We start from the raw sequence: 14903 nt of genomic DNA on the forward strand, positions 1-14903 counted from the left end.
CGAGAGTGCCACCTGGCCATTTTGGTCTCCTTGTGCCACTGAACAAACTGGCATAAAGACGAGTTAATCTACTAGTGATTGATCCTTATTACCAAAGAGAAATCATGTGGCTGCTACACACTGGAGCCAAGGAAGGCTGTGTCAAAAAATAAATCCAGACTCTGGTAAAAAGAGACTTTATTTGAGGGAACTATTGCTATAGGATGAATGGGACTATTGCAACAGGGAGACGCCTCTGACCATAAGATCTGTAAGCATCTCAAAAGTCAGGTAGAAAAGGTTTCTGTTTTATAGGGAGAAGCAAGTAAGGCTAAAAAGAACCAGATACAGGGAAGTGGGATGAGCATATGGCATAATTGGACAGTTGATAAAAGATATCTTTCTTTGTGGTCAGCTGATGTTTTGGAGGGGTCGTTAAGGAGAGGCTCTTCTGCATTCTGATGTTTGCTCAGGCTGAATCTGGATCAAAGTTCAGGGGCCTGTGGGGAGGGGAGAAGCCAGACTAAAGTTTGGTCAAATCAAATTAGTTGGTATTTTGTCAAGATTGGTTAGTGAGGACAAACAGTTCAATTCAATTTATATGACAAAAAAAAAAAAAAGAGAGAGAGAGAGAGAATTCAGAAAGTGTGTCTGGCCTTGTCATAGGTAAGGAAACAAGGAGGTCATGCACAATTCATATGTATAATGGTGATTCTTTGCAGTAAGTCATTTCCTGGAACACAAAAGGGTAGGAGAATTTCTTAACTATAGCTATGTTCTAGTGTCACAGGGCTCAGATAAAGTTGAACATTGTCATCTGGAACCCAGGGGAGTTTCTGAGTTGCCTCTTAGTACTTCCATGCTACATTAGTTTTCTATAGCTGCTGAAACAAATTACCACAAATTTAGTGGCCTAAAACAACAAAAATTTGTTATCTTACAATTCTGGAGGTCATAAGTCAAAAATGGCTCTCACCGGACTAAATCAAAGTGTGAGTGGGACTGTGTTCCTTCTGGAAGTTCTAGGAGAGAATCCATTTCCTTTCTTTTCCAGCTTCTAGAGGTCACCCACATTCCTTGGCTCAGGGCCCTATTCTCCATATTCAAAGTCATCAATGTTAGGCAGAGCTTTCCCATGAGGTCATCTCTCTGGTTCTTTCTCCCTCTTCTATATTTATTTATTTATTTATTTATTTATTTATTTATTTATTTATTTTGAGGCAGGGTCTTTGTCATCCAGGCTGGAGTGCAGTGGCACGATCATAGATCACTGTAGCCTCAAAACTCCTGGGCTCAAGTGATACTCCCACCTCAGCCTCCCAAGTAGCTAGGAGTACAGGTGCACACTATGATGGCTGGCTACTTTTTATTATAATTTTTGTAGAGACAGGGTCTTGCTATGTTGCCCAGACTTGTCTCAAACATCTGGCCTTAAGCCTTCCTCCCACCCCAGCCTCCCAGAGTCAGGGATTATAGGCATAAGCCACCAAACAGGCCTCCTCTTCCACTTTTAAAGACCTCTGTGATTACATTAGTCCCACCTAGATCATCCAGTATAATCTCCCATTTTAAGGTCAGATGATAAGCAGTCTTAATTCCATTTGTAGACTTGATTTCCCTTTGCCATGTGACATGACATATTCAGATTCTGGAGATTAGAATGCGGAAATCTTTGAGGAGTTCCTTATTTTGCCAACCACACTTAGGGTATCATGCCTGTTGGGGACTGGGCTGGCTTTCATTCACTCAAAGGAAAAACATGTATTTTGGTAGGGACATAGCATTGTCTTTTGGGAACTGCAAGAGGGTGTTTATCTTGATGGTTGGATGATGAGCAGGGATCCTGCATGTATGTTATGTCTGTAGTCATCTATATCCTGGGAAACACTGCCCTACTGCCAACCTTTCTTCTGTTAAATGTTGTTCAGCAGGAAGGACATCATTCATGCACTGATCTGCTTCTTAAGTGCGTGGTTTTGGCTCTTTTGGGGATGGACACGGAGTAGAATCCAGCATTGACGTGAAATAAATTAATCAGTTTACAATGTGTTGTTCCAAACATTTTGAATGACCTCAATGCATCCATATTCATCTGAAAACCTATAGAAATACTTAATGAGACTATTATACAAATAGTAGAGGTCACTGGATGCATTAAATGGGAAAGTAGTAATACAAAGAGATAATTTCCAGCGGGGTGAGAGTTTATTAGTGCTCATTTCCTCCCTGTTGCTCACGTGCCATGAAGATGAATATGCTGGAGTAGGTGAGGAATTACAGTCAACTCTCCATATCTGCAAGTATTACATCCACAGATTTAATCAACTATAGATTGAAAATATTAGAAAAATAACAATACAACAATAAAATTAATACAAATAAAAAAAACACTAAAGTATAATAACTATTGACCTAGCATTTGTATTGGGTATGATAAGTAATCTAGAGATGACTTAAAATATACAGGAAGATGTTCATAGGTTACATGTAAATACCACACCATTTTATACAAGGCACTTGAACATTGCATATTTTGGTATCTGCAGAGGTGAGGGTCCTGAAACCAATTCCTTGCAGATACTAAGGAATGACTGTATATATAAGTCAAAATAGGTAGGAAAGTGCAGCAATATTACACGTACAGTCAACAATGGCTCTTTATATTGAATTAGTTTCTAAAAGATACAGCAAAGGAGAGATGTTTTAAGACGTAGTTTTTTAACTTGTTTTCCAGAATATTTCGTGGTTTGTGGGGGATAAGTTGGTACAGACTTGGTGACCAAACCATAAACAAATTATATTGTATTCATTTCTTAGGAATTTCACAAAGTTATGCATGAATTGTGAAGTCTCTTACCATGGTCTCAATGTAGACATGGATGCCACTTTATTTCTTCATGTTGGATTTGTTTCACTAGCATGTTATTTTCCAGGGCAGGTGTCACTTGTTCCCCTCTCACGAATATGATTATGCTATCTTTAGCATAAGTGACAGTCTCCCTTGATACAAGAGACCATTAATCAGCACATCCTCTCATGTTAATTAAATGTAAGTGAGCAATCTAAATATGCTCAGCCAGCTCTTTAGGGATCACACAGCTTGGTAGGGGTTTGGTCACTGTTCTTGATGGCCCACTTCACCTTTGGGGGCAGAGTTTTAGGTTCCGCTTTAGTGCCACCGTGTACTGTCATACTAGAATGAGGAATTCCACATTTTATGCCATTACTAGGCCCATCCCTTCACTTGAGATGCCCCTTTTCCGTATGTCTGAATTTTGTGCGACTTTCAAAGCTCAGCTCAACTGCCATGTCTGTCTTTAAGTTTTCTCTAATCAACCCAGGCCTCAGCAATCTCCTTTCTCTGCAATTTTATTCCTCTCAATGTCTTGCCTCTCTTTGGTACTGTATGGTGTCATCAGTTATATTTTCATATATACATCATAGACTCAAAGGATTATTAGTTGACTGAGTTGATTGATTACAGTCTGGTATAGGCTGGTAGCACTGAGAATGAGTGAAAAGAGAGATGATTGATTGGCTATATAGTGGTTGAGGGAGAGGGTGGAGTTGAAGTTGGTGCTATTATTTCAAGGTTGGTAGCCCCACTGACAGAAATGAATCAAGCTTTCTATTCTCAGCTAGATTATCCACCTTTTGTCTGCTAGTATAGATGAAGTACTCAATTAATCCTTGTTAAGGTTAATTGAATTCACTTCAACTGGAACCTTTTCTCTATCTTTTTGGTATTTGTCTAAAGTCTCATTGTAGTGTTCTCCATGCCATTCTTCCATGTTTGGGCTTGTCCTTATCAGATGTTGCAGGAAACGGTATCCATACAAGTCCGCCACTCAATGTTCCTTATTCTCTGCATGTATCCTGAATGGGTAAATTGTATTCACCACCACACCCTCCCTTACTCAGATACACTGTGCTGAAGCACCTATTAATACCCCAACTTCCTTTCTCCCTCCTCCTATTCCTGTATTCTTTTCTACCCCAGGCTTAATTTGGAGAAGAAAAGCATCTCATTTCATGAACACTGGAGTATTACTTCTATGCAGGTCTTTTCCCTTTACCAATAGGCATGTTCCCAAATGATGTCTTCTTCATGGGGAATTTCAAGCACTAGCAGAGTTACAGCTGCTCAAAGATGGGGTTAGCAAGTTTTTTCTTTAAAGAGCCAGGTAGTAAATATTTTAGCCTTTGTGGGCCTTTTCACAACTACTCGATCCTGGTGTTGTAGACTATATGTAAATGAATCATTAGGCAATATGTACAGGACTTGACATGGTTGTGTTCCAATAAAATTTTATTTACAAAAACATACACCAGACAAGATTTGGTCCACAGACTAGTTTGCTGAACCCTGGGCTACAGTCTTGATTTTTGGTATTCCCAGTGTCCTTCAAATAATAACACAAAAACAATGGCCATTTCTCCCCATCTATCACTCACTCATGTATACATATCTATCGTGCATTGTAGTAACAGTACATTTTATAATGTGCAAAAAAGGCAAGGGAGTATGTGTTTCCATTTAAAACCTTGGTTGTGAATGTTACAGATGCTACCATTGCAGACAAAACTGCAGAGGTGACTTGGAGAAGCATCAGGGGCTGGTGACTCATAGAAGCAGAATTAAAGAAGGGAAATTAGCAGTGTCTGTCAGGTGAAAATACCCCATTCTTAGAAAACTGCTAATTTTTTGCAGTTTTATACTGCAAAATTGATATAAAACAATGATAGTTCTTGCAATAATGAAACTGAATAGTTACCTGGTTGAGAGTTTCACTATGTAGCCTGAGAAATAGTTTCCCCAGGAAGTGGGTTTTGTGGTTTTTGTCCTTAATACTGTCCAATTGAGATTTTTTTTCTAAAGATAGTTTGCTCATCCTGTAATGATTTAGAACTATAACACAAAATATGGCGTGCTTAAACAAAACTGAGTTTTGCTCACGCTTTTCTTAAGGCACTCTTTTGAGTTTCTGAACTTACATAATGTGATCGTTTGTTTCATGTGTCAACTTGGCTACACTATAGTCTCCAGTCATTCAATCAAGCAGTAATCTAGGTGTTGCTGTGAAGGTATTTTGTAGATGTCACTCACATCTACAATCAGTTGACTTTAAGTAAATGAGATTGTTCTTTTTTTTTTTTTTAGTGATCATTAGTTTATTATAAAAGAGAGACATGGAAATTATTTACATGATGAAAGATTTCAGAAGTTCAGTGGAATGAGCTTCATGTCAATGCCATTTCAATAGTGATTTATTTCAGTCCACATACTTTCCAAGAATGTCACCATCTCTAAATAAGAAATAATCCTTGTCATCTAGAACTACTTTGGTGCCTCCATATTCTGGGAGAAGGACTTTGTCTCCAACTTTCACACTAACTGGTTGAATCTCTCCACCCTTTCCTTTAGAGCCCGATCCAACAGCCACTACTGTTGCTTGCAACACCTTTCCTTGAGATTTTTCTGGAAGCATAATGCCTCCTTTGGTTACAGTTTCGGCTGCACTCCTTTCAACCAATACCTGGTCAAAAAGCGGAAGAAACTTTCTAAATGCTTGTCCTGCCATGACTCCCGCCGCCACAGCAAGTACTCTGCTCTCGTGCACCGCTGCAAGGAGACTGAGATTGTTCTTGATAATGTGGGCAGACCTCAATCAGTTAGCTGAAGGCCTTAAGAACAAAACCTGTTTCCCAGAGAAGGAATTCTGCTTCAGGACTCCAGCCGTTTCCAACCTGCCTGCTTGCCTTGCGGATTTCAGAATCAAGACTGCAACATTGACTCCTCCCTAAGTTTCCAGCCTGCTGATCTGCCTTATAAACTTCAAACTTACTAGCTGTATTAGTCAGAGTTCTCCAGAGAAACAGAACCAATATGACAGATATAATTAGATTAAAAGATTTATCATGAGGCACTGGTTTATGTTATTATGGAGGCTGAGAGTTCCCACAATCTGCACCAGCAAGCTGGAGGGCCAGGCAAGCCAAGGGTGTGGTTCCAGTCCAAACTCAAAAGTCCTGAGACCAGGGGAGTAAATGGTGTTAAGTCCCAGTTTGAGTCCAAAGGCCTGATGACTAGAAGTATTGATGTCAGAGGGCAAGCAACGATGGAGATTTCAGCTCAAGCAGATAGCCAATTTGCTCTTTCTGTGCCTTTTGGTTCTGTTCTAGTTCTCAACAATTGGGATGATGCCCTCCTGCATCAGTGAGAGTGATCTTCAATCAGTCTGATTCAAATACTAATCTCTTCCAGAAACACTCTCTCAAAGACACACCCAGAAATGTTTTACCACCTATCTAGGCATCCCTTAGTCCAGGCAAATTAACACATAAAATTAATCACCAGCCCTAACTCACGAGCCAATTCCTTAAATCAACTATTCTCTCTCTCTCACTTGTTCTCCATACACTCACACATGTACATAGACATATCCTGTTGGTTGTTTCTCTGGTGAACCCTCACTGGTACAACATATTAAGTTTGAAAAAAGTAGCCTGGCAGAAAAGCCAGAAAGTATGCTTATTTTGGGGCTAACCCATTCCAGATGATGAGCCAGCTGTGCCTAGTATACTGGTAAACTCAAATATGAAACTTTAAGATGTACAATGGGGAGAAATAAACCATTCTGTTAGGTTACAGAAACAAACTTGCTTCAGGCTTCTCTTTTGAAATATTTTTACTGAATGAAGTCAACATAGAATGAAAATGCAACCAGGTTGATAGGAGATAAACATAGACACTAGAGAGTGACGTTTGAAGGCATGGTGTCCATGTTGAGATGGCAGGAGGAAAGTGATCACACCAGGCTGAAGCTGTGAGGACATCAGGAACCACATATTCTGGGTCTGTGGCTGGGATAGTGCACCAGATATTCTCACCCCCACACTGCTAACCCACTGCAAACTGCTAAGAGCAGGAGAGCCCCTTCCACTTGCAATGTAGCCGTAGAACTCTCTATAGAGAAAGTTCAACATGTGTCTACAGCAATGGAGAAATGACTAAAAGGAATCCTGTTATCTCTGAGCACGTATTGAAGGTGAACTTGAGGCTGAGGGGCAACAGATAACTGGCACAGTTCACCTGCTTGGTTGTTTAGCTTCCAGATGTGCCCCTTGACACACATCTGAACTCCCTTGCAGCTGCAAAGCAACTCTGTATTTTTACCTAAAAAGATACACCAATCCTTCTTATAAGTAAAGTTCTCACTCTCACTGAAAGCCAGATGACCCATATTCTCAAGTCATTGCATCCTTCACGGGATCTATTGATTATTCCTCAAATTAAGTCAGGCCCCCATTGATTATTTTATTACCTAAAAATAAGCAAAACTAACCTACAATAAATTTTGAAATAAGAACTAGAACAACAACAACAAAAAAGGAAACAGTGAGTATATGCAAATAAATGTATGCATGTAATATGGCGAAATCTGCAAAGCTACTATAGTCCTTATTTCTGTAATTGGCCTCAAGGTCTGAGTTCTTCAATTACCAACCACAAATTTCTCTCTCTCTCTCTCTAAAAACCTAAGCTTTACCTCTTATTTACCTGGTTGAGTGACTAACTTTCACTCCCCAAGGATGTGGGTCCTGAACCACCCTGCTTTATTTTGTTGCTGAAGATTTTCTGTTAAGTTTTACTATCAGGCATGTGCAGTATGCAGAATAATGGTCCCATCCTGTCCTTGGACATAGTGAATAAGGTGTGTTACAAAACTAATGGGAATTAAGATTGCTAAATTAAAATAGGGAGATTTTACCCAATTGTCTTGGTGAGTCCAGTCTAATCACAATGGTTCTTTTTTTTTTTTTTTCTTAGACAGAGTCTCACTTTGTTGCCCAGGCTAGAGTGAGTGCTGTAGCGTCAGCCTAGCTCACAGCAACCTCAAGCTCCTGAGCTCAAGCAATCCTCCTGCCTCAGCCTCCCAAGTAGCTGGGACTACAGGAATGCACCACCATGCCTGGCTAATTTTATATATATAATTAGTTGGCCAATTAATTTCTTTCTACTTACAGTGGAGACGGGGCACTCTGGCTCAGGCTGGTTTCAAACTCCTGACCTCGAGCAATCCGCCTGCCTTGGCCTCCCAGAGTACTAATCACAATGGTTCTTAAAAATGGAAGGCAGAGAAGACAAGCAGAGATGGCAGTGTGAGGACTCATTTCAATATTGCTGACTCTGAAAATGGAGGAACAAGGCCATAAGCTAAGAAATGTGGGCAGCCTCTAGAAAGTGGAAAAGGCAAGGAAACACATTGCGCCCTCACAGAATCCAGGATTGCAGCCTTACTGACGCATTGGTTTTATTTTTTCAATTTTACTTTATTTTTTAATTCAGCATATCATTGGGGTACAAATGTTAAGGTTACATATATTGCCCTTGCCCCCCCCTTCCCCCCCCGAGTCAGAGCTTTAAGCTTGACCATCCCCCAGACAATGCGCATTGCACTCATTATGTATATACCCATCCCCTCCTCCCCACTCCCACCTGCCTGACGCCCAATAAATGTTATTCCTATGTGTCCACTTAGGTGTTGATCCGTTAATACCAATTTGCCGGTGAGTACATGTGGTGCTTGTTTTTCCATTCTTGGGATACTTCACTTAGTAGAATAGGTTCCAGCTCTATCCAGGAAAATACAACAGGTGCTATATTACCATTGTTTCTTAGAGCTGAATAGTACTCCATGGTATACATATACCACATTTTATTAATCCACTCATGTATTGATGGGCACTTCGGTTGTTTCCACAACTTTGCAATTGTGAATTGTGCTGCTATAAACATTTGAGTGCAGGTGTCTTTTTTATAGAGTGCCTTTTGTTCTTCTGGGTAGATGCCCAGTAGTGGGATTGCTGGATCAAATGGTAGATCTATTTGTATCGTGTTACGGTATCTCCGTATTGCTTTCCACAAAGGTCAAACAACCCTTTCAAACAGTTGGCAAAAGACATGAACAGAAATTTTTCAAAAGAAGACAGAATGGCTAACAAACATATGAAAAAAAAATGCTCAACATCTCTAAACATCAGGGAAACGCAAATCAAAACTGCAATGAGATATCACTTATCTCCAGTAAGAATTGCCTTTATCAAAAAGTCCCCAAACAATAAATGCTGGCATGGATGTGGAGAGATAGGAACATTCCTACACTGCTGGTAGGACACATTGGTTTTATCCCAGTGTTATCGATTGTGGACTCTTGGCCTCCAGGAACTGTAAGGTAATAAAATTGCTTTGTTCTAAGCCTTTAAGTTTGTGGTAATTCCTTACAAAAGCAACAGAAAATGAGCACAATTTTTTTTATCTCTAAGGATTAGTTGGAAATAACCCATGAATTGGAGAACAAATTTATATCCCAAATAAATTATAGCCACTGAGTCACTGAATAATTTTTTCAATCTTTTATTTGAAATAACAATATAACATCTAGATGGTTTACAGCCACTGGTTGTACACTCAGAATTTCCTCACAGGACAATGATGGATTTAACTCAAGATCCTCCCTGTCATGGATACCTTTACCATCTTCCCCACCTTTCAATTTGCCCTGCATTTGGAAGTGTGACATACAGAAGAGCAGCATGTCCAGGATGTAAATACCATACCAAAACATTTTTAATCTTTTGAATTATTGGCATCTTCATACTTCATATTTCAAAACAAAATAACTTTCCTTTACTCTTACCAAAATTCCTCTTCTGATGTCTATGCAACTGGGTTCAGCATAAACTGTTCTAGAGAAGCCAAAAGCCTGAAATTTAGAAACCAAACTGTCACTCTCTTCTTCTAAATGCAACTCCAGCCTTATCATCCAGCTGCCCAAATACTATAGGAGCCGAACAATCTAATTGTTGTGTCTGTAACACCTTCCTCCATGACAGTGATTAATTCAATCTGGGACACTCCCTCCTATATACCTTAGCAATCTTCAAGTCTCATTAAGACTTCCTTCCAGACATACTGTCTTCTGAATAAAAATAATACTCAAGCTTTAGAATCTGGCTTCTCCCTTACAGGGCATTATTTAACTTCTAAATTAGAATAAATTCCAATTCACCTCTTTAAAGGTCCCTAGGATTAAGAGTATCAACAAACTTTTGGATTAATACAGCTGTACTAAAACAATCCCCCATACACAAGGGGTGGGTACTCATGTGGTAAAGGTGGGACTGAAAATTCAATCCTCTTATATGAGGTGAGAAAGGCTCTTAGTACAAGACATTTGTTCATAACAAAAACACAAGGCACTACAGATTCATAATGAAGGCTATGTTACAGAGATGGTATATGCTTGGTATCAGAATTATTAAATCCCTGGATTGTACAGAGCTCCAACGAAATATGACCATCCCAGAATCCATGTGGCTTTCCCTAGAAGCAGACTTTCTCCATACAGATTTTTTGGTGTTGTATGAAATCAGTAACAGCTAAGACTTTCAAACACTACAAATTGACTTTAAAGCATGTATACTTTACTAGTTGAAGGAACAAGTCCACCATGTTGTAAAGTACAGAGATACAAAATAAATTCCGAATTAGTCTTGTAATCTTGAATGCAGAGGATTGTTCAAGGTTTCCCAGATAAAGTCCAGGTAAAGTTCCTTTGATGCCATGCAACTATCTCTCTGAGATGACCAAGATGGCAAGGTGGGCTCAGACTACCAAGGGCCATCATCAGCTTGCTAGCAGAAACATGGGCCAATCTCTTGAGAGAAAGTCAATTGCTCCATTCTCAAGTGTTAAAGCCTGAGGGTATACAGCCCCCTTGGCATTGAGGAAAAGAAGTAGTGCAGCAGCCAGTTTAGAGACTTGACCTGGTGGCATTAAGTCTCATTCATATATGTCTGAAAGGGCTCAAAAGTTATCTGCCTCATTTAATGTTTCTTGCCAGGATCCCAGCAACTATTTTTGTCCCACCAAATTGCTGAATATGATCATCAGAAAGTGACATTTTAAATGGATTTTTACATTTTTAGTTTTCTAAAATAAATGTTTATGCTTTTAATTATTATGGCTACCTGATAGTTGTTTTGCTTTTAATTAAGTTCACAAAGGCAAGGCATACATGAAAATAAGAAACACAAAACATGTAATCAAAGTCTTTTACAAAATAAGCAACTAAAAGGTACAATAGCAAAATGTAACAATACACTTTCTGTACTACAGTAGTGGTTCTCAAACTGTATTAAGCAGCAGAATTGCCATCAGATTCCTACTTCCTACCTCAAGTTTCTGAACCAGTAGATTTGCAGTGGAGCACAAGATTTCACATGTCTAAGGAGTTTGCCACGCTTCTAATGCTGTTAATTTGAGGAGCATACTTTTAAAACCACTGCGTTAAAACATGAAAGCCCAATTCCAGTCTTGTAGGAAAAATGGACACTCATCAGCCAGAGCTGTGGGATTGACGTGCATGTGTCACAGTTAAAATGGAGATTCCTCCATGTTTCTATTTGAACTTCAGTCCTGGGCTAATTGTCTCTGTATTTCTAGAATAGTTTAGAGTTTTCTTTCCAAAGTGATAATGAGGCAGTCAAGCAATTCTGTGCAATAAGTCTGTTCCTTATTACTCCTGAGGGGTCTTCCCTGCCTCGCCGCTATGAAGCTGGGAGCTCTCTGCCCTTTTCAACAGCTCTTCAAAGATCTCATTATGCATGTAAAAAAAGATGTATCCAGTACAAAGCCTCTCCTCCTGCATCAGGGCCTCTTGGATATTTGACACCTGCGTATCATTGTAAGTGAACCAGGCCTGCCTCTCAAAGTCATAGGCATCGCTGATATAATGGCCTGACTTTGGGGTTGTACCAATATGGCTGACAATACCAATGAGACGATAGGTAGGAAGATCTTCCTTATAAGCATTTCTTTTTGGTTCCTTGGCTTTGGACTCTGTCTTCTTATTGAAAATGTCTTTGTTTCCAGAGTTTTTTTCAGAACCCAATGCACCCTGGTTCTTCACATTATCCCCCTGGAGATTTAATTTCATGGGTCCTCTACCATTCTTTGTGTGTCCCTTGGCACCTGGCTTTGGAAAGCTTTGAGGCAGTGCCTGCTGAGAGGCTTCTTCACAGATTCTCATCCCATTACACTGGTGGGTCTGTTCAGCTACTTCTCGGAATCCTTTTGGAATTCTGATTTTTTCATTTTGATAAAAATTTTTGGTAGGCTTAGTGACCTTATCAAAAGCTACACACATTCTGGTTTTCTTGTATTTCTTTAGCTTTGGATTTTCAGGAACTTGTTGATGATGAACTTTTGCAACACATTTGTCTGTGCTGCTGGTGAATTTACCTCCATCTCTGTGGATTAGAGAAAGGGAGGTGTCCTCTAGATACATCATTGAGCCAACTAATAGCTCTTTTTCAATGAGTGCCTCATCTCCTGTGTTTAACAATTCTGACTGTGTTGTATTCAGTTTAGAATTTTTCCCCAGGTCTTTTTGCTGTTGTTCTCTGCTTGTTCCTTTAAAGACTCTCTGGTATTTTTGTGGTTCTGACTCCTTGTCTGATCTAATGTGTACTGCCAGGGAATTCTTGGATTCCAAGGTCAACTTAATTGAATGTCTTAATGAGCTGATGGTTCCAGAATTCAGGTTTTGAAAAAATTTTAATACTTGGAAATCCCTAATACGTGCTTTCTCGCTTGGGGGAAGAGGTGGTTTAGTGCTTTCGTTGCAATGAGAAGACAAGTTTAAATATTTGGATATAATGACTTCCTGGTCATCCTTTCTTAAGGACCAGAACTCATTAAACCTATAACGTTTCAGATGAACAATAAGGACTCTGGGTAGCCTACTGAATTTGTGAACTGCAAGAGAAGTCTTGTGCTTACACTTCTCACAATTATACTCAAGCTCTTCTGCCTGAAAGAAAAGATCAAAAGTAGACTGAATAGACAAAGGAAGTGCTTTTGGTCCTTGGGGAAGGTTGACAGAGAGGTAATTGCTCAGTTCTGTCTTGAGAACAACCTGACCACAAGCTTTACAAACAATAGAGCGCATCAACTCAAACTCAAAATTACTGATGACAGGACAAACAAGCACTTCAGTGGCAGCATCACCAGCACAAACCTGTTGAGGTGAATTTTCTTCCTCAGATTCACTTTTAGTCTTCAAAATTCTGTTTATTTTTCCTGAGTTCTCTTTCAGCTGATCTAAACAATGACCTAAAAACTCATGAGCATCATTCTGTACGTTCCCAGAGAATATCTCTGCAACTGCTGAGATGGCTTTTTTAATATTCACAAGTAACTTCTCCTTGATTTTTATATTATAAATATCTTTCAAAATAAACAGCTGGGCCAAGCACATGCTAAGAGCACCAAGGGGCATTTTACCCCATGGGAAATCCTGATTAAGTAAATCGTCAACAAATGATGGAATTGCAAATAGACACTGTAAGGTTGCATTCATGTAACAGGTGTTTCCCAAATTAGGGAGTCCTTGCCATAGTTTATTATCTGGGTGTAAGTCAAGTGACATCCTTAATTCTTCCCACTCTAGGCCATACTCATTATAATCTGGTTCCAAAAGAAATGCCAAAAATACTTTCTCAGCAAGAGTTTGGAGACCAGTGGAATCTAGGTAAGGGTTTCCAGTAGAGTTGGTCATAAATAAAGATTCAAATTCCAATTTCTTCTTCTCTTTTAATTCCTTTAACTCAAATTGTTTCTCTGGATTGTGGCTTACATACTTCAAGGGATTCATCTTGGATTTCTTCTTTCCTAGGGAGCTTTCTTTCAGGAACTTCTCATTCATCTCTGAACTAGACAAAATCATTCCTTTCCTCTTCCTATGTAGATTCTCTAATAATCTTTTGCAAATAGGCATTGATGATTTTGATGTAAACAAAGGTATCTCCTGAAGGGCAGGTGTTTCACTACCTTTTCCTGTCTCATAAGATCCACCTCTTGATTTGTTATTAACTTTTTGAAATGAAGTTTGGTGGATTTCCTCCTGTGTTATTGTGCTGGCAAAGACACCCTTATGCTTATGAGGTCTCCCGCATGGTTGACTCTTGTTTCCATGGACTTTGTCCAGGAGTCTCTTCAACTGTTCAGCATCTTTAGAGGATAATCTTTCAATAAACAAGAAGTTATTATTTTGGAAAGTTAAATGCAAGTGGTTTTGTTTTTCTCCATAGGATCTAAGGACCACATTTTTAATATTATTACTTAGCTGAAAAGTTTTAAGTTCTCCAGTGTTGAAATAAAGAACCAGTTGAACTTTCTTCTTTCCTTTCACTGTTTCAATGAATGCTTCTTTTGACTTAGACATCCCAGTCTTCATGCTCCATATTTGGACATAACCATGTACAAATAAGGTAGACATGCTTTTTTTAACAAATAAAAAACAAGTATCCTGGATTATTGACAATTTTGAAGTTCCAAATTGTTTTGCAATTTCACCTGCAGAGACAACACCAAAGAAATGTTTCTTTAGTTCTATATACAGAATAATCCTTTTTCAAGTATTGATTTATACTAGTATGCTAGTATTCTAGTATTTACATTAATATTCTACAATCTTTTCAGGTTCTCAACATCCAGGCTCTTTAAATGAGAAGACTTATAAACTAAAAATAAAATCCTAAGCCCCACGCCAACTGTATGATGCCCTGTTGGCCAAGGGGACCCCAGGAAAAGCTTAAAACTGAGTTCCTGGTCATAAAGGGAAGGGAGATCACACATGCCTCGTTATACCTGCTCTCCCTTTTAGTGTCCAAACACAATTTACCAGCATTAATGTTGAAACAGATCATAGGACAGATAAAACTGACTCTTTGTGACAATAAGACACTAAATTATTAAGAAAACCTAAGAACATGCAGGGCAAAGTTTAAATCACCTGCAGGCCAGCAATTTGCTTAACACATAGCTTGAAGTTGGTATACTGTGAATGGTCTCTGAC

General features: G+C 39.2%; 1 protein-coding gene and 1 pseudogene across 1 annotated transcript; both read right to left on the reverse strand.

Annotated features, from left to right (window-relative positions):
* Positions 1 to 5229: 5229 nt before the first annotated feature.
* On the reverse strand, positions 5230 to 5608 carry LOC105871441 (10 kDa heat shock protein, mitochondrial pseudogene; annotated as a pseudogene).
* A 5953-nt stretch (positions 5609 to 11561) lies between these two features.
* On the reverse strand, positions 11562 to 14324 carry USP26 (ubiquitin specific peptidase 26). Its single transcript, XM_012764766.3, has one exon. It carries the CDS (start codon positions 14322 to 14324, stop codon positions 11562 to 11564), a length of 2763 nt encoding a protein of 920 aa, XP_012620220.1.
* Positions 14325 to 14903: the final 579 nt, after the last annotated feature.

This window comes from Microcebus murinus, chromosome X, assembly GCF_040939455.1.
Source record: "Microcebus murinus isolate Inina chromosome X, M.murinus_Inina_mat1.0, whole genome shotgun sequence".
In the NCBI taxonomy this organism is placed as follows: domain Eukaryota; kingdom Metazoa; phylum Chordata; class Mammalia; order Primates; family Cheirogaleidae; genus Microcebus; species Microcebus murinus.

Coding starts and splice junctions, on each gene's coding strand:
- USP26 (XM_012764766.3), bottom strand. CDS start 14,324: ATGTCTACCTTATTTGTACATGGTTATGTCCAAATATGGAGCATGAAG.